The sequence below is a fragment of the Chaetodon auriga genome, chromosome 19 (genome assembly GCF_051107435.1).
Source record: "Chaetodon auriga isolate fChaAug3 chromosome 19, fChaAug3.hap1, whole genome shotgun sequence".
Taxonomy (NCBI): Eukaryota; Metazoa; Chordata; class Actinopteri; order Chaetodontiformes; family Chaetodontidae; genus Chaetodon; species Chaetodon auriga.
In genome coordinates, this window is record NC_135092.1 from 3842735 (window position 1) to 3867324 (window position 24590).

Sequence of the window (24590 nt, forward strand, 5' to 3'; positions counted from 1 at the left end):
CTCAACGGGACGTTGTCCATATTTAGGCAGCGAGAGTTGACCGGTCTGTGCGCGTGACGTGTGTCTTGAGCGCGTGTGAATAAATCAGGTCTGTTTTCATCGATTCCATCACATTCGCACGCGTCAGCTCTCCACCTGGAACATCAGCAAAGGTAACCAAAAGATGACTTCAGCGCGCATCTGAGATCTGTACGGAGGAAAGGTCACTCAAAGGGAAGACAAGAGAAGTTCATCTTTCTTTCTTTCATCACTTTCATCACTTTCCTCAGTTTCATTTCCTTTTTTTTTCAGAAATGGAATAAGAAGTACAATATTTCCCTCTCGAAATGTGGATGTAGAATGAAATGGAAAGACTCAAGTACACAGTATCTCAAACTTGTGCTTCAGTACGGAGTTTTAAAATAAATGCAGGCTATTACATGTGAAATATGTTACATTCTTTACCAACCTTCATTAAATGTGATGAGAAAAAAAAACAACATAAATCTAATAATCAAATAACAAACTATATAGAATGAAATGTGAATTTGAAGGTGTAAAAAATAATAGTAAACTGAAAACACAAAACTGAAGAGCTGAAACAGTATGATGATATGACCAAGAAATAAAAGGCTGTATTTAGATCAGTGCAAATGAGAAAACATTTCATGTAAGCAGCTTGTAGGTATTACCTGAGCTGTTTTGAGGGGCGGCCCTGCTGTCAGTCGGAGCCAGCTGGTTGGACATCAAACAGGAAACAGCCAGTGGTGCACAGTAAGAAGAGATCCCCTCTGTTGACCTCAAGTAGCAACCATGTTTCATGTTTCAGAATATGGAATATATTCTACTAAAGCACAGCTGAGTCCTGATTTATTATCTGATCCTAAGGCTCAGTCTGGACGACGGTCTTTATTATTTCAGGTGTTGTTCTGCTTACATGGTGCAGATTGATCAAATTACTACACAGCAACCTGTGGGTATGATCGTATTCTAGCAAAACTAAACCACAATAATGCTTGAGGTGCTTCAGATATTGTAGGAATAAAAACTGAAAAACATTGAGAGTAAGCATGACATGTATGATTATATCAGCACAATATGCTGGTAATGAACACTTATACATAAAATATAGTTCATATATATAGTCGGTTGTTTGGATGGATGGATGAACTTCTGTCCAGGGCATTTACAGAAAACATAGTCCAGGCGGTTTCCTGCGCAGTAGTTGTACATGAATGTAACCCTGTAAAAGTACTGCACTGTTGAGGAAGGTGTCACTTGTTGAGGAAGCTCTTTCTACTGCGAACGTGGTGAGAACAATGAAAGTCAAACTACAAAATAGATGTCAACAGTTTCACTGAAAACTGGCTTTATTGAATATAAATCTCTGTTACAGTGCCCATGAGGTGGTACTGCTGTACACCAGCATTACAATTATACCACGCTTAAGTCAAAATGTGAACAAAAGAAAAGAAGGCTTTGTATGATTACAGTCATTTTAATAGCTGGCATACTGTTCTACTTGCGCCATGTTTGTTCAAACAATAAAAGGAAGAGAAATTAAAGACAGGTGTGGTGTAAGGGAGGATTTAAATGATGGTCTGATAAATTACTGGAATGAAGGATGAATTAAGTGCACTTACAGAGTTATTGGGTGCTATCAGGTCATGATACCTGACAAATACATTATCAAGGCACTTTATGATTTAATGGGAACAAAGAGTGAGCTAACATTAGGCCCCTGGTAACGAGGAATAAACTAAACTCTATGTAAGTAATATCTAACAGGAAAGCATTAGGTAGCCAAAGGATCACATGTCCCTCAGACTAGAATCCCGGGAAAAGACTGTCTCAGAAATTCCCTAGAGAGTGTTAAGCACTGCATCAAGCACTAATATTGGCACAGACAAAATGTTACTGGAAGAACTCACTAGACACTGAGCACCCAAATACAGTCAATATGATGTCAAATGTCTTGAAGTTAAATATATGGCTTCATAATCTTTACACAAACAAGTCTTTTAATCCAGGCCTAAATACTGCAGCTGCTTAAATCACAATACTGACACAAAAACTTGAGCTAAGATAGCGACTTACTGGAAGATAACTTTCTAATACATTTAATAGCTCAATCTTTAAAAAAATAATTCTTTTCCACTCTGATTTGTTCCAACGCAAAGTTAATTTTCCAAATCTAAACTTAAGAACGGCAACATTTCTTTTGTTGTCCTTATTTCAGATTTTAACAGTATGACAAGTAACATACTTAATATTTTCACCGTCATGTGACCACAGACTATCTCTTACACATTGACTCTTTGTCTCTTAACGCTTTCACACCAAAAAAAAAAAAAACCTCATCTGCATATAAAATTTGCATAGATTCTGCATCATTTGCATAGAAGAATAAACCGTGCTTGCCTTCACATCTCTAAGATCTAACACTAAAGTCCTAACAGTGAAGGTGAGCAGAACTTATTGGCAGGACTTTGTCATGTTACGAAGCTGCACAGCATGTACCGACGAAGACATGCCATCCAGATAAAAAAGGATGAAAAAAGAGCCAGGTATATTGAAAAGTATATGATTATATATATTCAAAAGCACAGATATCTTAATAAGGACTTAAAGTTTACATATTTCTGTATTATCAAAATTCTGAATCCTTGGCATTATTACACTTTAGACTTGGAAAATTAAATACAGAAATAGATTGATAAAAAGGATCCTGATACATGACTGTGCAATTGGAGTCAGTCGGCCTAATGTTACATTTCTACTGAAGCACGAAGCCTCCTCTCTCGACACGTAGCTGGGGGATGGTCCTGAGCATTCCGTGGATCACTGTTGTATTACTGATGTGTTGGGGCACACACACACACACACACAAACACTCTCACTGTTCCTGGCCGTCCTCCCGCAGCTCAGAGGGGAGGAACTTGTACTGCTGCTGTCTGATCATGGCCAGCTTCTTCCTGGCCTCGTCGAGCTCCCTTTCTTTCCGTAGCATCTCCTCCTGAGCGGCGATGATCTGCAGCACAACACAGTTAGTCAGGACAGTGAGGAGATGCCTGCTTCAATCACACATTCAACCAGTGGAAAAATAGAACTTTTGAGCATTCTCTAAAGCCCTCATAACTACGCAGGTCTGTCAAGCTTTGCAGCCCTCAGCTGCTTGGTGCTGTGCATGGGGCTCTAGTAAGAGGGACACTTGTTATGTGACGAGTGGGGCAAGTCATGTCTTTTTAACACCTTTTCAAAAACAAAAACACAAGAGCAGAAGTAGAAGATTCATGTGTGCATGTGTATCTCCTCTCATGTAAGCTGCTAAGGTTAACCCAGTGATTAACTACCCTCCTGTCTTCATTTAGGACTGTGGAAATCAGTCCTTGATGTCACTGTGTCAGATTTTAGGCTAGCATTAGCTCATCTGTCCTGCTCCTCAGTGGATTTGGGGAAATACACTCTGGCAACTTCAGCCTGACTTTTTAGCTGAGATAGCATTATGTTAGCCAAAAACATGTTAGTCCTCATCACAGAGGCCTTTTTTCTCCTTTGAAAAAGTAAAGATACTAATTGAAGATAAAACAGTCAATCACGTATCTAACCTGTGTGTTGCTGTCCAAATATGTTTTGTATCATAAGCAGGGTTATCAGAATCTGCTTTACTGGACAAGAACTGGCCAGAACAGCAACAGAACCGATGGTCTAAAATGTACTAAGATGGAGAGAAGCTGCACTAATCAACTTAACTAATTAATTAACTTAATTGAAAAGCATTCCAGGTGACAACCTCAATAAAGTGGTCGAGAGAATGTGAACAGTGTGCAAAGCCGTCACCAAAATACTGCATGATTTCCTTCAAACTGTGACATCTGTAAGCCAGCCTTCAGTAAGAAGCAGTAGAACCAGATTCTGCCTCCCCTCGTTTCCCCTCAGAGCTTCGTCATGCACTCTGTTGGGAGGAGTTGGAGTCCTGGCCGATGTAGTGTCGTGTCTGGGATGGGCTCACCAAGCCAGGTTTCAGTAAAGCACATAGTCTTGGTTTGCTCTGTTGAGAAGTTCGGACATCCGAATCAACAGACTCTGATTTTTAAAGGTTTCCTCTGAGTGAATGTGATCAGAGAGGGAGAGTTGAGGACTGAACCATCCATGGCGCCATCTTGCAACAATATCTGTTATGTTAAAATAAATTAGCAGAGCTGTTATCAAGCGGAGTGATCTGCTTAGTAGTCTCCTGAGCTTCTCTTCATAACTAATAGATGAAATAACTTCTCCTTTAAGGTTTGCCTTTAGAATTTCTTCATGACCCCACAGAGGTTAAATACCTGGGGCCCCCCATCAGTCAGTTAAAACTCCGGGTTGTGAGATGAAAGCAGTGGCTCCTGATGACAAATGGCCCCAGCGCCTCACCTGCCTTGGGTAGGGCACATCAGTGTGCTCAGACCAATAGAGGCAGCTCATCCAGGCTGAGGAGGTCACAACAAAGTTGGTCAGGCTAGATACATCCCTAATCCTACCCGTCAGATGTTGTTGCACCTTGATCTCCTCCAAGTCCTCATACTAGTCAGAGAGAAGTTTCACAGACGCATGCATCACAGGTTTGATAATAGGCTACACTGATCGGTGCACGGCAATCCACAGACGGTCTGCTCATGGGAGCTTACTTCCTGTTGCAGGGGTCTGATGGTGTTTTTCAGGTCCTGTCTGAGGAGCAGCTGAGCGGAAGTCACAAGGCAGCGAGTTCATTTTACAACACATGCTTTTTCAGCGAGTTCAGCATGAAGCAGCCACAAGTTCGGGGTTATGGCTACCCACACTAACACTGCTCGCATCCTTCACCGGTGGAGTCGGGTCAGCAGATGGCGAGGCTTTGTTGTGGCCTATCCGTGGAATCCAGCTTGAAGACTTTATCGAATTGAAAGTTCGAAATAAGTTTTTTAAAAAGTCTGCTTAACTATTAAAATAAATCACAACCATCTTACCATTAATAAATGCTGGAAAACCGCTGATAAACTAAAGAGTGTCACATCCTCCTGGATCAGCAAGAAAACACATCTTACATGCTCTGTGCTCGACAGCGCCCATCTGCGCTTGTGTTTGTGTGTCTGCTGTGATCTTTGTCTCACCTGAGCGATGCCTCCCACCATCTTACTCTTGACCACCACGGCCTGGTCGTCCTGAGCATCAAACGCTGCTTTCTGTGCTGCTTTCACCAGGTTATCAGAGGCTCTCTTCACAGCATTTCCAGCAGCCTGCAGAAACACACAATGAGTCAGGATTAAATACATGGACTGTGAAAGTTCATTCTTCATATTGGACTCAGTAAACTGACAAAAAAAACCCTTGATTTAAGATTTTTTTCTTTTTTGTAGTGGAAAATAAAGGGAAGTTAGGGTGAATTATAAAAGCAATGCTGCATCTCCAACCATGGACCAAGATTTAGTCTTTGAGGTAACGTGCAAACACACTTCTGTAGAAGTGAAGCAGCAGACACATCGACTGTGTGTATTGTGAACAGCAACTCCTGGAAAGGGAATAACTTCCACTAGTGCTCAGAGAGAAACCCATAACAGGTTTTTTTCCTGCTCAGTGCCTGAGCATAGCTGTAAAAGGCAACGAGGAGCAGCCTGCTGAACTACACTGAAAGCCAAACATTTGTCTCATTGGGCAGCTCGGATCTAACAAAGAGGAGTTTTCTCCTTTTGCGGCTCTGTGGGCTGAAATGAGACACTGAGCTGGCAGAGGCCTTACAGCCACACAGACATGCATGAATCCTCCTCTACTGGTTTATCTTTGGCTGGAATGTTACTGTTAGTCTGGCCCTGACATACAACATAACACTGCGGGGCTCACCTCATCAGCCGTACACAGAAGGCAAGTACTAAACTGGGACTGTCCATAAGTTTAAATCAACACAGCCCCATGTGGACATGGTATATTTTTTCATACGTGTTTAAACACAGGCTCTTTACGCACCAAGTTACTGCTTCTGAATAGGCTCAGATCTAATGTTGTAAGATGTTAGAGTCATGATAGAATCCTTTGATTTTTGCTGCAGTTATCTGACAACGATGAATGATGCTTTAATACCATTTGGCTGGCACTGCTAAGTCCTCCTCTTTTAACATAAGGGCTGGCCCAACATTGCTGTCATGTGACCTCTTCCATGACTGTTCAGGTTTCTGGCTGAGGTACCCGTCTGTCACATGACTTATATCTGTCTTGGAGATTTCTGCTTTGACCTCAGTGGTCAATGGTTTAGTTTCTGGTGTTTACAGTACTGAAAAATGACCTTTGAAACTTCAACATCAACATCTCTTCTGGATAATCCCTCGACCTCACTGTCAACAGTTCCCACCGGAATGACTTTCTACCAAAAGAGAAATCCCTGTGAGCTGCCTCCAGCACGTTCTGTGGATTATCTAGAGTAACAGGGACATTGTTCCTGGAAAGAGGTGTTGCAGTTCCATTCACCTCAAGTATATGGGGGTAAAGGAATGATGTCTCAAAGCCTGGATAAATGAAACCATAACAAGAGAGAAACTTTCTGCTCATAATTTGGGTGAACTGTAATGGGTAGGCAAAATGTCACATATTGCAGCCCAGGACACCAGCACAGCTACCTTCAGCCTGCATGATGACCACATGGTTGACTCACAGCCTGTTACCAACTGGACGTGATAAACATTCCATAATCTCCTCTGTAGTGAGCAGTGAACTGAGATTTTGGACACTTGAATCATCCTCCTGTTTGCTTTTTGATCCACAGCTGCACTGACGCATGACTGAAAGCCAGGCATTTCATTCTGGGATTGTTAGTTACAAAACTGTGTGCATGCCATGGACACTACTTTTTCTGTTGCATTGCAGGGATTTTTGATAGTATACATTTGAATACAACAGAGGATAGTAAATACAGGGACTAGGTAGCAGAGGGGGAATGATTTTGGACACACCCAAAGTCAACACATGGTAATGCTGCACTCACACCAGACCAGTGGGGAAACCATTCACGTCAGCCACCTGGTAGTATATCCTGGTTGGAGATGTTGTGAATTTCTCACAGCTACAGAATCCCCCACAAGCATCTACAATCCAAAGGCAAAATGACCTTGACACACCAGCACTGCTGGCAGTCAGCCTGCATCCAGTTAGAACACTGATTGGAACAGTAATGACAATACATACTTCCCATGGTGAATTATTCCTTCAATTGTGTGACAACCAGGCTAGCATTTCAGAACCCATTTTGAAATCCATGGGAATAACACAAACAATCCCTGGCTGACCGTCTTATTAAACTGCATTATTATAAGTGGAACCACTGAACTCGTGTCTCTGTCGGTAAACCACATGCAGTCAGTCTGAAGAGCTACCTTTCCTCACATATTCACACATTCAACTGAGAGACTGTACATTACTCAGCACTCTGAATAATTATAACCTTAAAAAGCACCATGGCAAAGTGTCATGAGGGCAAATGCTGCTGGTGTAATCATAGATCAGGGCTAATGTTTCCAGTTATTGGTGCCATGGGCGGACTGGTGGATTGTTTCCAGAGCTCCTGTGGACGTAAATGTATGGGAATTACTGTGGTAGCAGCTGCAGGCCCAGAAGAGGAGGAGATAAGCCACTGCTGATTGGATCAGAGAATATGAGATGGCCTGGGCAGGCTGATGTGCTCACAGCTAGCATACACACAGCCTTAAAAATAGTATTTTTGGGTGGATGGAGTGACAGGAGATTCTTGTAGTTTCTGTTATGTCTCGGGACTGGCTGCATCAGTTACACATAAAGGTCACAACCTTGCCGTCCTACATTATTTCCATCAGTGAGTCAGAGCTTTCAGTGCAATCTAAGAAGAAAAACATCTTTTTATGGGGGCGCTCCACCGATTTTCCACATAATGGTAATCAGGGCTAACTCAGCTTGGGCATAGAGGCTACAAGTTTATATCTGAAGACCTGAGTTATAAACTCAAAGTGTGGAGTATGAAATATGTGGCCAATTACCAGCCAGGGAGGTTCTCACAAAAGGATTCTAATGAATATGGGAAACATAAGATCTAGTATTTCTGGATCTTGTGTCACACTATGGACTAAAAGTCTGCTCATCTCAGCCTTTACTGCTATGTTTTGAATGAGTCCCCTAACTTTATGGACATACCACAGTAAATCTCTGGAGCTTTACCCCTTCAAAAATAGTGAAATGCAGCAGTATGTGAAGGAAACTCTTACCTGTGCTAAATATAGAGCACACTAATCCTGATGTAGCAGCTGTGCAGATCATGCAGCTCACCTGTAACCCTAAACACTCAAACTCCAGCCTATTAATAGACCGCAACACGCTGCCTTCCAACATCCTCAGCTGTTGCAGAATAACCACTGTCATTGTTCCCTCAGCAGGTACTGCAGGTCTGAATCCTTGCTGCAGAAGAGGACCACACATCTCACTATGCATATGCCGATATCAGATGTCAGTCTGATGACTGCGAGGATTAGAGGGTTAGAAGCTAACTTTGGAACTAACCCTGGCTTTTCAGTCTCGAGAAAATGGCTCAAGTTCAAACAAACTCTGTTGCCGTGGTAACTTCTGCAGATTCCTGGCCTCTATTTTTCACTTCTTCGCAAGGTTCACAGTTCATTAACTGAGCTTTCTACAACAAAATGCAAACTGTAGTCCCTTCATGCTTCACACAAAACCAAACAACAACAACAAAAATCTAAATGCACGGTGGAGCTGAGGAGCCTCACAGCCTGTCGTCTGGAAGCACATACAGCAGGGTGAACAGGCTGCGGCTGGGCTGGGTCTGGCCTTGCTATGATGAAGTCAGATTTTGGGGGAGAAGGGAAGACTGCTCATGATACACTGGACTGAAATCAATTCAACGATAAATCTACTCTTGTTCCATGTTTTTATTACTGTCGACAGATCATGTACAGTTCATCTCTGAATACTTTCTGACTTCTGTTCTTTGTCTGTGGCTCACAGGGTTGGACACAGGTCAGAGGCTGCACATCATTTAACCACCTCACACATAGGAAGTGTGAGTGAGCGATCATGAGAAAGAGAGAAAGAGAGCGTGCCTATGAATGGCCAGTGATTTAATTTAATGTCATTCAAAGTCACGTTGTGGTATCTGAACTACACTGCAGACTGAAGTCTCCGTTCAGGGCTCCTACACATTTTCCATTTGAAAATTCCATACTTTTCCAAACTTTTCAGGAGATTTTTCAGATCCTGAAAACACCTGAGTATAAATAGCTACATAGATGTTTACGACGTAAATAGATTTTTTTTAGCCTCTCTTTTTTTAAATAATACCAGTTGAAAAAAGTTACATTTCCACTAACTAACTTGCAACTAACTCGGTCGTGGCTGTGTGGATTTGGTGGGTATGAGGCACTTGGAGCAGAGCTGTTTTCCAGGCGGTGACGTACAGAGAGAGGCAGCTCTGTGTAGGAGTGAGCATTCAGTCACTTCTTGCTTTGCTTGTGACGACATGAAGCTCACTCTGACCCTCACTCTCTCACACTGTGGTCAACATGTCGGCTGCGCTGGCTGTCTGCTCCAAACTCCATGAAACAATCAGTTTATTTTTAGCAATTATGTAATGTCGATTTTAGAAAACAGAATAGGAGCAACACTTTTCCGTACTGTGGAGGAATCCTGTCTGCTAACAATGAGAAGCAGGGTGACAGCTGTCTCATATGAGTGGGTTCAAAGGGGTTGAAACGTTGTTGAGTGGACCTGCGTCATACATGTGTCTGCTGTTTGAAAGGGCATTAGAGTAAGATGTCAGCAGCAGGCTGCAGTCAGTGTGTTTGAGATGACAGCTGTTTGAAGACATTGTCTCTGTGTCAGTCAGACACTGTTTTTGTAGTCATGTTTCCAGATTGTTGATGGAGTTCAGTGGATACACCAGTCGCTGCCTCTGCTAGGGGAACCACCGCAGGCTTTGTTCAAACTGCATTGATTGTCCACATTTTCTCAGCTGTAATGACTTTTTCAGCTGCTTTCACTCCTAACCCGTTTGATTCAGTTCAAACAAGTTCTGGTGCATTTAGCTATTTGATTTCTTCACTCAAGCTGGTGTGAAGGATGCCATTCACACTCTGGCATGGACCAAACGATCATACCAGTCCAGTCATCTGTGGCATGGTGTGTTTGTGACGTGAAAGCAAAGCAGACCAACCACAGGACTGTGTGATAGTAGATATCTGATTTTATGATGAATCCTAATGCTAAATTATGAAATCCAACTGGTGAACTGTTAATAAAGACATCTTTTAAACAACTGGCAGGTGTGTTTGTGTTTGTGTCCTGCTATTTTGGCAGTTCCTCAACAAATGAATCAAACTACAGGTATGAAAGTGACCTCAGACACCACTTCACGCCGCTATCTGTCTTCTTGCATTTTTTTCTCCCTCTTTGTGCTTACATCAGTTTAAAGAGGCGACTGAGCTCTCAGTTTTCCCTCTGACAGTCGCAGCTCTGTCCTTTATTTAGCAGAGAACTAAATAAGGTGTTCTGAAGTGTCAGAGTAACAGCGTGCTACGTTTCACACACAGAAGTGGGCATGTGTATCTGCTTGATAGATATTGACATGCAGTACTGACCTGGAGCCTCTTCATGGTCTGGGAGTCCTGGTCAGCCTTGACCTTGCAGGCTACCAGCAGCTGAGCGGTGGAGGCCGCCACCTGCTTGGCTGACGAGATGAGCTTCTCCTCGCTGGCGTGGCCCTGCACCGCCGAGTTGGCTGCCTCGCACAGGTTGTTGGTTGCTGCGGCCACCATTCGGGCCTGAAAAGTCAAAGGCATTGACAGTAAGATGTTTAACTCTTAGCTTCAGAAAATCTTAGCTAAATCTTGAGGGAAGAGACTTACAGCTGATATAAGACCCTGAGACCACTGTCCATCATCCACTGCATTGGCTGGGATGGCTCCCACCTGAAAATACAGGAAAACTGCCTCAGAATCAAAATGGTTTTTATCAGCATGTGCAGTTACAGCATTTGTGGTTAGCAAAAATGAAATGCACCGAGGGGAATGTAGGAAACAAGCTGCAGGTTTTCGGGGACAAATTTGACATGGATGGGTAAATTCAACCTGGGAGAAAAGAAGCCATAAAATCTCATGGAGATGAAAACACACTGTCTCTGAGTAGTAACAGATTAACGGTTGTCCAAGGATTCTTCAAGGCCATGAAAAACTTTTCTTTTCTCTCTCAGCTTGTTATGTATGATGGGGTCATACATGAACATTATCACGTCCAGCTGTTGGGCTGTGCATGGATGTTAAACCTTCATGTTTTCATGGCAACACTGGTGATTCAAGACTGTTTAGGATGTTACAGCTAAATAAATACCTTGATGACTGAGAGAGAAATCTTTCATTTCTTCACGTTGTCTCCTTAAAGTATATACTTGTTGAGAAAGAAATGTGTGCTCCAAAGGTGTACTGGTAGGTGTTTTTGTATAAGCATGTTTTGGGGTTTTATTGGGGGTAAATTATGGTGCACAGCACAGGAGAAACTCACACTTCACCAATTCTCTGCAGAGGGTTTAAATGCTGCCTGCAGCATTCAGAATTTGCTCTATAATGAGAGCACTCATCCTTTGGTTGAACTCAGACGTACCTTCCCTTGAGCCACCAGCTCCCTCTGTGCTGCTGAAGCAGCTTTGACCAGAGCACTGGTGGCAGCTGCGATGGACTTGGCTGCCTCCAGAATCTGCTCCTCAAAGTTCAAGCTCTCATCTGCCTCCTGTTAACAAGAGAGGGAAAGCAGCAGTCAATAAACACACTGTGTTACAGAGCTGTGATGATTGTGGAAGATTTATTCAGGCAACAAGGCCCCATCTTTAAAAAACAGGTCTGATCTACAGTATATAATAAGCTGGTGTCCAGAAATACTCTGAAATGAGGAATATTGAAATGCTAACAGGGTACAGTGTGAGGGACGGCCATCATTCATGGCGTGAGGAGCCGACAGCCCAGAAGACATGCGGCACACACACTGTATGTGACCCCGTGGTGAGGTTAACAGGCTCAGTGTGAATGCTGCTGCTCTGTAAAAAGCCCTCTAACCTTGGGTTTGGTCCTGGGCCTCAGCTGCTCCAGTTTCTTGGCAGCTGCTTCAATAGCCGCCGCTGCTCCCAACAGCTCATTCTCTGCGATGACGGTGGGATCCGTGGGGTCCACCCACTCTGTGCCTACAACGCACAGAATAGAAGTTATTTTTGATTCCTGCTACTCACACAGAAAGGTTTTACCAGACTTTTTATTTGATTTTTTTTTCTTTTGTGTGTAAGCCAATGTGAAATGTATGAATTCTGCTATATTATTACTGTATTATTAATTGTATTTGTTGAAAGTGTTAGTGTGTACTACCAACAACTGCCCTGCCTCAATATTTGACATCAGATTCCTCCAAAGAATCTGAGAGGAAGCTGATTTATTCCCCTGAACATTCAGACAAACATGCACCGGATGTGTATCATTCACAGAAGACCTCCAGCAGCTCCATTGAGTTCATGTCAACAGCAGCAGTGAACACAGCAGCTGAGACATGCTGCTAAAGCTCTGAATTTGTCCTGCTGGTCCTGCGGGCTGCCGCTGTTTCAGCCCTGAATGTTTTGAACTTTGACCCACACAGTTCTGGTCCTTAGAACTGGTACTTTAATGGAACAGAGTGAGACTCAATGTGAAGGATATGTGGAGGAAGGTGGAGAATATAAGAGATAAAATAATCCTACCACCAGCGTTATTCCAGCAAAGGGGAAAGTACAATAGTAAGAAGCATTAGTAAAATTAGCAATGTTTGAGTTCATTTATTGTATAAAGGGAATATTGATATTGCACAGTTTATTATGCACTGATAGTGCATGAGTGAATTTGTCAGTTTGGGTGTGTGTGGTCTACTGGGAGCAGGGTTGATTGTGAGGTCTGACAGCAGCAGGAAGGAAGTATCTTTTCTGCACACACCGTGGGTGAAGCAGCCTTCACTGAAGGACCTGCCCAGTGCTGTGAGTGTTATGCATGGGGTGGGGGCATGTTCTCCAGCTTAGCCATCATTTTCCTTTCTGCTGCCACCTCCACTGGGTCGACGGATGCATCCCAGGACAGAGCTGACCTTCCTAACCAGCCTGTTAAGTCTCTTTCTCCCTGTCATCCCCATCAGTGATTAGGCCAACAATGGACGAGTCATCTGAGAACTTGTCCAGGTGGCAAATGTGTGCCTGAAGTCTGCAGTGTAGAGGGTGAAGAGGAAAGGAGCAAAGACTGTTCACTGAGGGGACTTGGAATGAGGTTGGTTCAATGTAAAGGAAACAGCTTCAAAGTGGTAAACTACTGCCATGCTGCTGCATCTTAACTTTCCAACGCTGGTGGCACTTTCCCAGCTTCAGCCTCAGGTTGAGCATGTGTTTAATTATCCCACACAACTGGTCCGTACAGGACTTGAGAAGCCTTCAGCTGATGCCATCCAGACCTGCAGCCTTCCTCGTCTGAGTTCTTTCCTCATCTGGTTCGTTGTGAGGCACAGATTGCGGCAGGGGGCTGTGTGCTGGAGGTTGTGGTTGGAGGGGTAGGACATGGGACAGGAAATGCAGTGGATGGACAGGGTGGCTGTGAGCTGAATGTTGTGGGAAGGAGGGTGTAGGTGGAGCAGTATACAGGGGGGACTGGACAGGCAGAGGGGCAGATGACTGATCAAATCTACTGGAGAAAGAGTTCCAATCATTCGCCCCCTTTTGGCCCCCCACAGAAATGTTGTCCGCCTTTAAATTAAGAATGTGACATGCACATTTGTGGGCATGGCGGCCGTAGCTTTGGTCAGAATTTGACGTGATTAATGTTCTATGTTCTGTTACACCATTACACAGGCCAGCTGCTACACACTCAGTGCAGGTTTGTACAGTGGAACCGTTTGTAATAAATCAGCGCTTATGGATGAATGCAGAGCTCCATCAGAACTGTCAGGACTTTTCTATTTTAAGTAGCTGAAAGTCCAAAATAAGCCCACCACACCGCCTGTCTGGCTCAAGATTTTGACCTTGCCTGAAATAATGGCAGCAGACATAGGACAGGACATAGGCTAGGAAAAGCACTAAGAGCAAATCCTCAAGCACTTTACACTCCAATTATGCAGTCTCAGTAGGGTTGGGTTCCAATAACTCTGAGGCTAATGAACCTCTTCCCAAATGTGTCTCTCCATGCTCTCTTTTATCAAACCATAAAGCCTTCTACCTGGATGTTTTGCATGTAATGCATACTATACAGTGCGTGCAGTATGTATTTATGGATATGCAATGCATCTAACTATGATGAAAGGAATCTCTGCCCATCAGTCTGTTCTTTGATTTTCTCGACACCTGTTCACCAACAACTTCACGCTTGGTCAGTGTTTCACTGAGGACCCCAGATAGTACAGTGTAAAGTATGAAATAGTTTAGCTGAGCGGAGCAAAAAACATTAGGAGGATGGTGCTATTTTATAGTTGTAAACCTTCATTTAAAGGCCGTCTATGCAGGATTTGTCTGAACATTTCCTACTGGTGCACCTTCAAATTAAGAGCATTTATTGACTGCACTGCTCTCTTTCAATCGTGCTGGTTATACATAAGGATGTCAGCTGATTTGAGTTGTACTGTTGTGTTTTGATAACTATGGTTAACGTAATGTTATTGAACTAGTGTTAGCCAGCTACCTTCAATGAATAACATCAGCCTATCCTTTGTAACACACTGGGAATGTGCATGTGATTTGTGAAATTTTGTCATAATGAATGTATGAATTGTCGGGATATGGTCAAACATTTTGTGTTTTGTGAGGTCACTGTGATTTTGACTGGGTCTGGTACTGCTGCATCTAGAACTGTGGAGGCTCTCCAGCTCTGCCGGCTGATATTGAGAAAGATGCCGTAGGTCTGTTCTGAACAGGCACCTTTTGAACACTGAATTCACTACTCAAGCTAACTTACCAAGGGCCACATACATAACTTGGCTGTCATTTTGTTTACATTATACGCGCTCTGCACATCAGTGTCTAAACCAAGCCAAAGATGGTTTGCTGGAGACAGAACCAACACTCTCCAGCCTACAGTTTTGTAGTTCAACCTAATACAGTAATTCCAAATCAAAACCTTCAGTATTTGGTAACGAAAAAAAAAAAGCGTGTAAAGTTAGTAAGCTGAGTTGGATAAATTCCATCAGCATTTCGTATCTTCTGCTTTCAGCTCACTCTCTGTTTGGAGCTACAGATTGTCATTAATAAGGCTGTGATTCAAAACGGTGGCGTTTTTGCCTTGTCTGCCAACTAAAGGTGATTACAGATCACAAAATAATCTCATTTTAGTCATTTATGACTTCAGTTACTTTCAAAGTTGAAGAACCTTAACAGACTGGATGTGGTATTTGAGGAGATTCACATTCAATAAGTGAATTTTATGCTTTTTTTTTTGTTTGTTTTTGGTCTGGATAAAATCCTGTTGAACCCCGTTCCTGCAAATCACTCAAAGCTCTTTCAGAGCCTCTACAGTCGTCTCATCTGTGTCACCTGTTGAATGAAGTCATGGACCGACACAGTTCAGCAGGATTCAGTTACAGCTAATGTCTCTTAAACTCGAACAGAGGGACATCAATCTGCGATCTGAAGCTCTGAGGAGGAGGTTAACTCCATTTGAGATATGATGCAATGGAATTGCCTTGAGTTGGTAATTTGTACTTCACTCTCGAGAGGGGGATCCCAGAACAGAGCTGTGTGAAACTGTAGAACTCTGAGGGGGATATTTACTAATCCTACTTCAAATTACTGTCAGGGCTCATTTGCATGACATGTTCTAAATAAGATCTGATGCTGGGCTATTTACGACTTGCGCAGGTCTTGTGCATGTCCGAAATGCAGTGTGCATTGCTGTCAGCCCTTTTTGATACTTCAACTGGGGGCACCAAGGCAGAAGTTTAAGTTGTATGCCAAGTGACTTAAAATGATCTATTAATTAATTTCTTATTCGATGCTGCCCATCAGTACTCTCTTTTAAATGTCTAACATGAAACTTCAAATTGGCTCATTGCATGATCAAAGCTCGTTACTGGTAGCAAAGGTCTGATAATGTCATCCCCACAACTATGCACCTCCATCCAGACCATTTAGACAGATCAATAAAGACACTGATACCATTAAATGGAAACTGAGACTTGCAGAGACACCCTGAGGAATGTAGCTTTCTTCTGCTGCCATTCTGTTGTCAAAGAGGTCAAAGGTTAACATACCTTTCATAGCCTCTGCAGCCTGGATGAGCTCGGTGACAGAGCCTGCCACCCGCTTGGAGTAGTTGGCCAACTGTTGCTTCAGATCATGAGTGGGCTTCTGGATGATCTGTCGGTGAAGGAAAAAAAGTCACAACCTTTGAATCAAGCTTCTTTTTTTTTTTTTTTTTTTTACATTCACTGTCTGTATTACTGATGCTTAACATGTTTACTTGAATGAACTGAATCTCAGCTTGGGCTAAGCTAATGCTAAGATAATAAAGGTGGCCAACATTACAGTAAATTCAAATGCTTTAGAGGACAGATACTTTTGTCTCCTTGCACCATAGTAACAGGAGCAGATGAAGGCTGCCCTGGAGGTTTGTGTTGGAGCGACACTGTGCTAACACACTGCATGTTGGGTTTTCTCTTTTAATGTGACCCACCTGCCTATGTAAGTACATTCAGCTTGACACTAGGGAAGAAACTACATTAAGTGTAAATGGTGGCCGTCAACAGCAGGTGTACCACCTGCGTAAATGATGCATACTCACAAAACCAATAATATTCCATTTCCCACACATATAATGCTATCTCTACAAATAGACTGTGTGAGAGGTGAGAAGGTGACCACCTCACACAGACCAGAGCACACAGTTTCTACAGTGATCTGAGGGTGAAGATGAATGCGAGGTGAGGATAAAAACAAGGGTGGAGATGGAATTTCAAAATAAAAGCACTGTGTTTGCCAGTTTCACTCGTGTATGCAGATTATAAATCAATCTATACTAATTCAAATGTGCATTAATAACATTTTTGTGTGATAAATTTTCATTTCCCCACATTTATGCACCACAAATGATGGTTTACAGGTACATGTGGTAACTTTGTGACACTGATGATATAAAAAGCCAAAGCCCTCACATGTAATGACAGCCACTCTTTGCAGAACGATGCTGATGAGACACAACCAGTGAAACTGCACTTCTTCTTTTGATATGCAAGTGCTTGCCTCCACCCATTTACAGGTGAGTGTAAGTGGAAATCAGGCTCATGCATGTACACCCAGATCCACGATGACTGAGATTTAGAAAACATGGCTCTCTAAATACGATGAGTTTTATACATCTGGCCCCAGGACTTCAAAATAAAACCCCAGAACTTTAAATGTGTCACTTTGTTAATTTATCGCTGTGACTGAATAGACCTGCGTGCCCTCAAAATCAGACATACACTGTTTACCTGTGACTAAAGTGTCTACCATTTGAGTCTATTGCTTCCTGTTGTTTCTTTTAGCCATTACTTAGCTGTTGCTATGTAAAAAATTTTACTTGAATTCTGTCTAATACTGTTTGTACAGTCGACTGCACAATAGCTTTTTGCTATCTTACCAGTTTGTTTATGAGAATACACAATGGCAGACTGCCTGGAGGTACTCTTATATCAAATATATAATATACTAATGACATCTCCTCCTAACATCTCTTAATTGAATGAAAGTAATGGCAGACTAGTTTGAGCTGTTGGTGCTCAGATGTGTTTGGGTTTCAGTTTGTGTCCTCAGACTGTCCTAGGTGGACATGCAGTATTCAGGTTGGAGCAGTGTGTGACAGGTGCAGGGCATTAACAGGGCTCAGCCCATACCCAGCTCAAGTTTATTCAGATGTGTTGTCATGAGATGATAGAGGCGAGGACGTAACTGCCCAAGAACGCATGCAGTGGGCCAAACGAATTCCACGAGCAAACACATCCACATTTTGCACACTAACAAACTGATACACACATGTTCAGACAGCACACTATTACCTGAGCTCCACCGCTGAAGCAATATTTGACAGGGGGAAACAGGAAATTTAGCAGGTTTGTGTTACACAAATACAAAACAACTGCATGCATCAGCTCCAGAACAGATCCTCAAGACATCAGCACAAACCAAACCAAGTCACTGAGCAACATGATCGGCAGGTCAGCGGTAGTGCTGTATTTCCTACAGAGGTCAAGGACCAGAGAGAGCATGTGTGAACAAGCAGGCAGGTTGTTCTGTTCCACCCATCAGAGGACAGGACCACAGGCTCATATCACATCACTGCAGAGGAAAAGTACTGTATCCGAGTCTCACTTCCATGATTCAAGTGGATGAAATCAAGATTGTTTGAGACTCATTAACATAAAACATACTTTAAAATTAAAGTGAAAACAAGTATCTTCCTGCTTATATTTAGGAGATATTCCCAAGGCTGGTGTGATTTTGTACTTGAGCTGAACATGCTGTTCAGTCATTTCAGCTTTATTCAGAGCATGTGAATCCATCACTAACTGATATGATGCACATTTTGATGTTTTTAGTTCTTAGTGACTCGGCTTTCTAGCAAACATGGACAAGATGTCTTCAAGGTTCTCAGTAAAATGGAAAATCGGACAACCACCAGTTCCATGGCAACTGAAATTGTATGATCCAGTCAAAAGCTCCATGAAAAGCAAACAAGTGGACCTTAAGTGGAGAAATTTTGAGATTTTTTTTCATAGTTTGTCAAGTTCAGTTAAATTCTATTATTTACTGTTGTAGCTTTGTTTTGTCACTTTTGATCAGTGTCAACAAGTTCCATCCACTGTGATAAAATGCTGCAGGAACACTAGGCTGCAGCTTCACCTGAATGTTAAAGTGGCAAATTAGCATTCATTCCAAGGTTTGCATGAATTGCTCTAAAGTTTTTAATTTACATGAATAAACTAGTGTTTTTATATCGTCGTCAAAAAAACTTGTATAATGTGAGAGAAACGAGACAAGACGCAATGTAAATGCTAGTCATGTGACGACAACAATTGTTGACGAAGAAAACGAGATTAAATGTGCTTTACAAAATAAAAACTCTGTTAAATCATTTTAGTCATTTTCGTTGACTAAAACGAGACCAGACGTAATGTTATAACGTTATTTCGTCTGGTCTCGTTTTAGTCAATGAAAATGAAGAGACATTTTAGCAGAGTTTTTATTTTGTAAACCACATTTAATCTTGTTTTAATTTGTCAACAGTATTGCATTATATATTTAATTATAGTTACTGTCACATGACCAGCATTTACGTTGCGTCTCGTCTCGGTTTCGTCACGATATTTAATCATAATTTTCGTTGAAGAAAGCGACGGTAGAAAAAACAACATTAATAAGTTGATCACCAGGTGAGGACGGAGGAGGAGGAAAATGAGGATGCAAGGATGACTGCTGATCTTAATGACGGCCTGATGGCTGAAATGTCATCCTAACAAAAGAGAAATGCACATGGAGCCAGGGTGCAACTCTGTTTTCCTACTCACCACAGTGCAAGCGTAACCACGCTAATCTGCTCTGAAGCAGGCAGTTTAAAACTCCATGCACAACACAGAGGCATCGAGAGTGGGATTTCCCTGATTGCACCTGATTTAGAAGTCACCAAAACAACCAAATACCAGAACAGACCATCACACACATCTGATCTTCCCACCTCCGAAAGAGAGACAATCAGCTGACAGTGCACCTGCACAGTCCAGTCTAACATCAATCTAAAGACATAGGAAACACCTCCAGCTGACACAGATTCCTTTAGTGTCTTCAATGAACCTGAGCACATGACTGCTGCCTCATAAAAAGACGTGATGCTTCTTCTTGTCCATGAGCAGAGCTGGTCTGACATCTGTTAATGTGCCGCTGATGTTATTCTGCAGCATTGTAGTGCTACAAAGTATGCAGTGAAGCATTCAACCAATGCAGCTCCACACTTGTGCACGTTAGTCACATGGTGTACTCACCGGCTTGCACCGACATCAGTGAGCCGCAAGTTTAAAGGAACATTGACGGAGCGTTGGGAAAAGGAAAGAAAAGGTGTCATCAAACACATGACAGTACAGTAGAGAGGAGAGGCTTGTAAGCATGCAGCCATCATGCTGTAAACCCTGTCACTGCAGGCTCAACCCGCTCTCCAGTGGCATGTACGGGCCATTTCAGAGCTGACGTGGTTTAAAACTTGAAGACTCGTGGGACAATTGGCCCCGTGGTTTCTGACAAGATGTTGAAAAAAGGCTTTTAAGAAAATAAAGAAAACAAGTAGCAATATTTGATGTTTTTAGAGCAGAAGACCAATGGAGCAAAGCAGCAGACGACTTGAGAGATTAAAATGTCGAAAGAACTTTGACTCCTTTGGGACAATAACAATATAATGTAAATGTATTGTTAGCATTGTATGTAGCATTATTAGCACTACCTTTAGGTCAACGAGAGTCACTTTATGTGTCTGAGTAGTAGGTGACATTTGTGGCCCACCTGTTTGAACTCAAAACACCAATTCTAATGTTTTGTCTCGAAATTAGACTTTGAAGAAAAAACAATGTAAATACATGTCCCCAGCAGCAATACGGTGGCACCAAGACCAGTGGACATTTCAAATACCACTTTCCAGTCACACTGTGGCCATTTTGTCTTTTTACACTCACTTTCTGTTACTTTAGGAGTTTCTGAATAAGGTGCTTTTTATTCATTTCACTATTCCTCACTGAGGCTGCTGCTGTTTATTCTAAATTCCAAAGTCTCTATGTTTATTCCAACTAACCTGGTAAATGATCACTTCGGCCATGTCCACACTGTGTTTGAGGCTGTGATAAGGCTGCTGTCATGCAGAGCTGCAGAATTCCTAAATTTCTACTTCTAGTACTTCCCTCGAATATCTGAAATGTTTTAGGGACTGCTAGGACAAATGGGTAGCACCGTACAGTAACTGTAACAGTGTTGGTGTGATCTGTGTCTTCTGTATGTAGGTAATGATGTCTTACCACCAGCACATGCTCCAGCAGGCCCAGATATCCAGAAGCACACTCATTGCCATAGCGTAGGGCTCTCATCTGGACCTCCTTGCTGACCTCTGGGTGGTAGGCAGCTTGCTGAAAGAGCAGACAGAAACCAACCATTGAACCAAGTATAGGCAGTGAGCCATTTTCCATGTTAAAATGCAAAGCTTATAGTCACAAAAAGAGGAAATTATATGGACTTTCATAAGAAACACAACATTAGTGAATGGCATTTTTAAGTTGCACCAGTACAAAGGTTTACAAATTGGAAAAAACCTGACAAACCTGATTGAAATTTGATAACATTATTCTGAGGGAACTTCGAACCAAATACAAGAGAGAAGTTACAAAAATCTGGGTGGATCTGAGTTTTCATATAAATGTGGAAAACAGCATGACGACGCCTGCTCAATGCATTCCTTTCATGAAGATCACTCGGAACTCTCTCCAGGCCAAAGCATTTTTATCCCCGGAAAGAGCAGAGACTACGCAGACAATATCTAGCACTGTCCCACAGGAGCAACATGGTTACCCTCAAACAATGCGCGAGAGAGGCTGTGCAGCCCGATGGCCTCTGCAGTGGCTACACTACTGGGGCATCTGTGCAGGACTGGGTAGCCTCTCTGGGTCTGGATCCTGATGCCCATGGTCACCTTCCAGTGAGGCTAACAGAGGGACTCCCTCATTATATGACCATAAGCAGCATGTGCTTGAGAGCTGGTGTTCAGTCATAAGCCAGTTCTTGTTCAGTGTTCTGGAACAGTGATTCTATCATTTTTACAAGACCTTTTTGAGAAGGGTAAAGCTTTCTCAACCATCAAGGTGCACCTGGAAGCCATTCCCACCTCCAACCTACCTTGATTTTGACATAAGGACTGTGTTTCAACACCCTGTCAACGTGCGGATCATGATGGTTGAGTGCTGCAAATTACCTATATCTAGATCACTGGCTCCATTGTTGAATCTTCCCACTGTACTAAATCCTCTCCTCCTGTTCCACTCTTGAACCCTTGGAACAAGTGGAGTTGAAAATGTTGTCCTTAAAGATTTTCCCCACAGGGAATGCCAAGGTCAGTCTGCAGCCTAACCCTGCCTTCATCCTGAAGGTTATAGGCTTGTGCGCCTCCCCTATAGAACTGGCTGCTTTTTATTCTCTACCTCTCTCCTCTGAGAAGCACAGGCATTTGCATTCTCTGTGGTTTGTGCACTGCAAATCTGCCACTGAGGACAGATGTCTTCTTTACAGGCATATCTTGCAGTCGGAGTGTTAGTATTTTTCCCACAGTGAGACACAAAATGAGGGCTATGAAAGAGAATGTAAGCTTATGGGAGCAACCAAGTTCTCTGATTCACATGAGCATCTATAGCACCCTCCTTGCTGTGGAAGTGAGGGAGGGGTAAGCTTGTTTTCAATGACAATTGACATTATGTCAACATAGATGTCAGGAAGTGCCAGCCAATCAGAGCTGGCATAATATTATTTGAGCCACTGATGAGGTCACACAGGAGGCATTGCCCATAGTGAGACACTCACTCATGCTTATCAGAGAACCAGGGTTACATCCATGACCTTAAGTTCTCAAGCATTCAAGATCAGTGAGCTCTGACAGATTTTGGTACAATCTAACTTTAACTTATCGTTCACTCAGGCATGTCCACTGTTTCTCTCATCACAAGGCAGCTGTGCTGCATGAATCTCCTGTGTACCTTGCAGGAGTGCAACATATCAGCAATGGCCCTTCTGCTGAGGTTGGCTGTGGCAATGATGTCTTCCTGACGACAGGAGTTCCCAGCAGCCACTGCCTTCGCTGTTGCCATAGTGATTCCTTTAGTCATACGAATGAACTCCTCTGGTGTGGTCGTCTTTGGTGGGGGGTCAGAACTGCTGAACACCTGTGTGGTAAAAGCAAGCGTCCATTAGTGAGAGAATCGAGGCCTAAGAAACAACATCAGTTCTTTCATCCAACAATTAAGTGAATTTTAAGCTACAGGATCAGCATTCTGAATGAATCCTTCTGCCTGGAGGGAGTCTGGTCTCAGTTGGTACTATAGGCTACAGTGTCTACTGGTTTGGAGTAGCAACGAAACTTGTATTCCATATGTTGACCAAAATACTGACAACACAACATTTCAATTGAAAGAATGTCATTACTTACAGTCAGCTCCTGTTTGATATGTTCAATCGTGGCCTCCAAGGCTCTGGTCCCCTTTGTGGCTTCATCCTCTACTGCCTTGACCGTCTTCAAGAGGGATGTTACATTGGTCACCATCACCTACAGCAGCCAGGTCAGATCACAGAGGGATAGATTAAACTGACAGCAAGAAAAAACGGCACATTAATGCTTGTTACTGTGATAAATGTCACAAAGAGATCTTACAGGGTTCATATATTTGTCATTCCACAACACAGCTTTGTATGACGCATGGGCTTTGTGTGTTACCTTAGCAGAGTTCTTGAGCTGCAGCATGCTGGGGTCATCATGAGGTTTGCCTGCAGCTGCCTTGGTGGTGCTGATGAGGTTGCCCAGAGCTTTAGCCACATCTTTCACCGCATTGATCAGGACAACCTGTAGAGTGCAGAACCAGTACTTTACAGTTTAATTTGATGCCATCACATAGAAAGTGATTGTACCTACACACATAAAGTAGGGCTGTGTCCCAGTTCAGTTGCTGCATGTGTGTTTATGAAGGTGTTTATGTGCTCTTAAGAGGTTTAATGCTAGCTGTCTGTGCCGGCCTGAGATGAGACAGTCTCTAGTCTTCATCACAGATAGCATAATAATAATAATAATAATAATAATAATAATAATAATAATAATAATAATAATAATAATGATAATACAACCCCAATTCCCCAAAAACGATTGCTTTCAATTAACATATGTCAAAAAGAGTGAGCAAGCTCTCACACAATTATCACCTTTTGTCAGGATCAGTTTTACAGGGAATAATTGTAAACACACACACACGACACAACATGTCATCTGTGCTGTCCATACCTGTGTCTCTGGGTCTTCTGAACCCAGGCTGGCAGCTCCCAGTTTGACTACATCAGCCAGTTTGGTGATGGTGGACACGGAAGACTGGGCAGCCTGGGCCAGTTTCTCCTGACTGGCTCCAGCACCGGACACGAGCAGCTTGGTGTCCTCCACCAGAGCCTTAGCTGTCTTCAGAATGCATTCTCTGCACACAGGAAGGTCACACAGTCACCAGTTATCACCAAGGAGCTTCAATAATGCAAAGGTAGTGCACATATTTCATGAAGAACATGAAATGGTCCTGCTACAGTCTGTCATTACAGATGGTATTTTGTTGTCTCCACATCCACTTGTATATGACAGAACTCATTCAAATTCAGTTAAGCTGTAAGATAACACAATCTTGGTGACAGAAAAATGAACAGGTTTCAGAGCTCGTGTTGGGGCTTGAGAAAAGTCTACACATTCTGCTGCTGTAAATCAAATTACAGTCTGTAGCAAAAACAAGTGAACAAATCCCTCAACACAGACAAATGCTACACATTTCCAGACACTTCTAAAACAGTA

The 24590-nt window shown here is 42.7% G+C and overlaps 1 protein-coding gene across 2 annotated transcripts in view; it reads right to left on the reverse strand.

Moving 5' to 3' along the window:
- Positions 1 to 1318: 1318 nt before the first annotated feature.
- Positions 1319 to 24590, reverse strand: part of tln1 (talin 1) — a 68466-nt gene continuing 45194 nt past the window's right edge. For both annotated transcript variants that reach the window (XM_076757950.1, XM_076757949.1), the window contains 12 exons: positions 24045 to 24228; positions 23487 to 23612; positions 23202 to 23318; positions 22753 to 22938; positions 21031 to 21138; positions 16252 to 16357; positions 12069 to 12193; positions 11620 to 11745; positions 10869 to 10931; positions 10602 to 10784; positions 5109 to 5234; positions 1319 to 3010 (listed from right to left, as the gene is read on the reverse strand). In XM_076757950.1, the coding sequence (XP_076614065.1) occupies positions 2876 to 3010; positions 5109 to 5234; positions 10602 to 10784; positions 10869 to 10931; positions 11620 to 11745; positions 12069 to 12193; positions 16252 to 16357; positions 21031 to 21138; positions 22753 to 22938; positions 23202 to 23318; positions 23487 to 23612; positions 24045 to 24228 (1585 nt within the window). In that variant the 3' untranslated portion in view covers positions 1319 to 2875. The remainder of the gene's footprint in view (positions 3011 to 5108; positions 5235 to 10601; positions 10785 to 10868; positions 10932 to 11619; positions 11746 to 12068; positions 12194 to 16251; positions 16358 to 21030; positions 21139 to 22752; positions 22939 to 23201; positions 23319 to 23486; positions 23613 to 24044; positions 24229 to 24590) is intronic.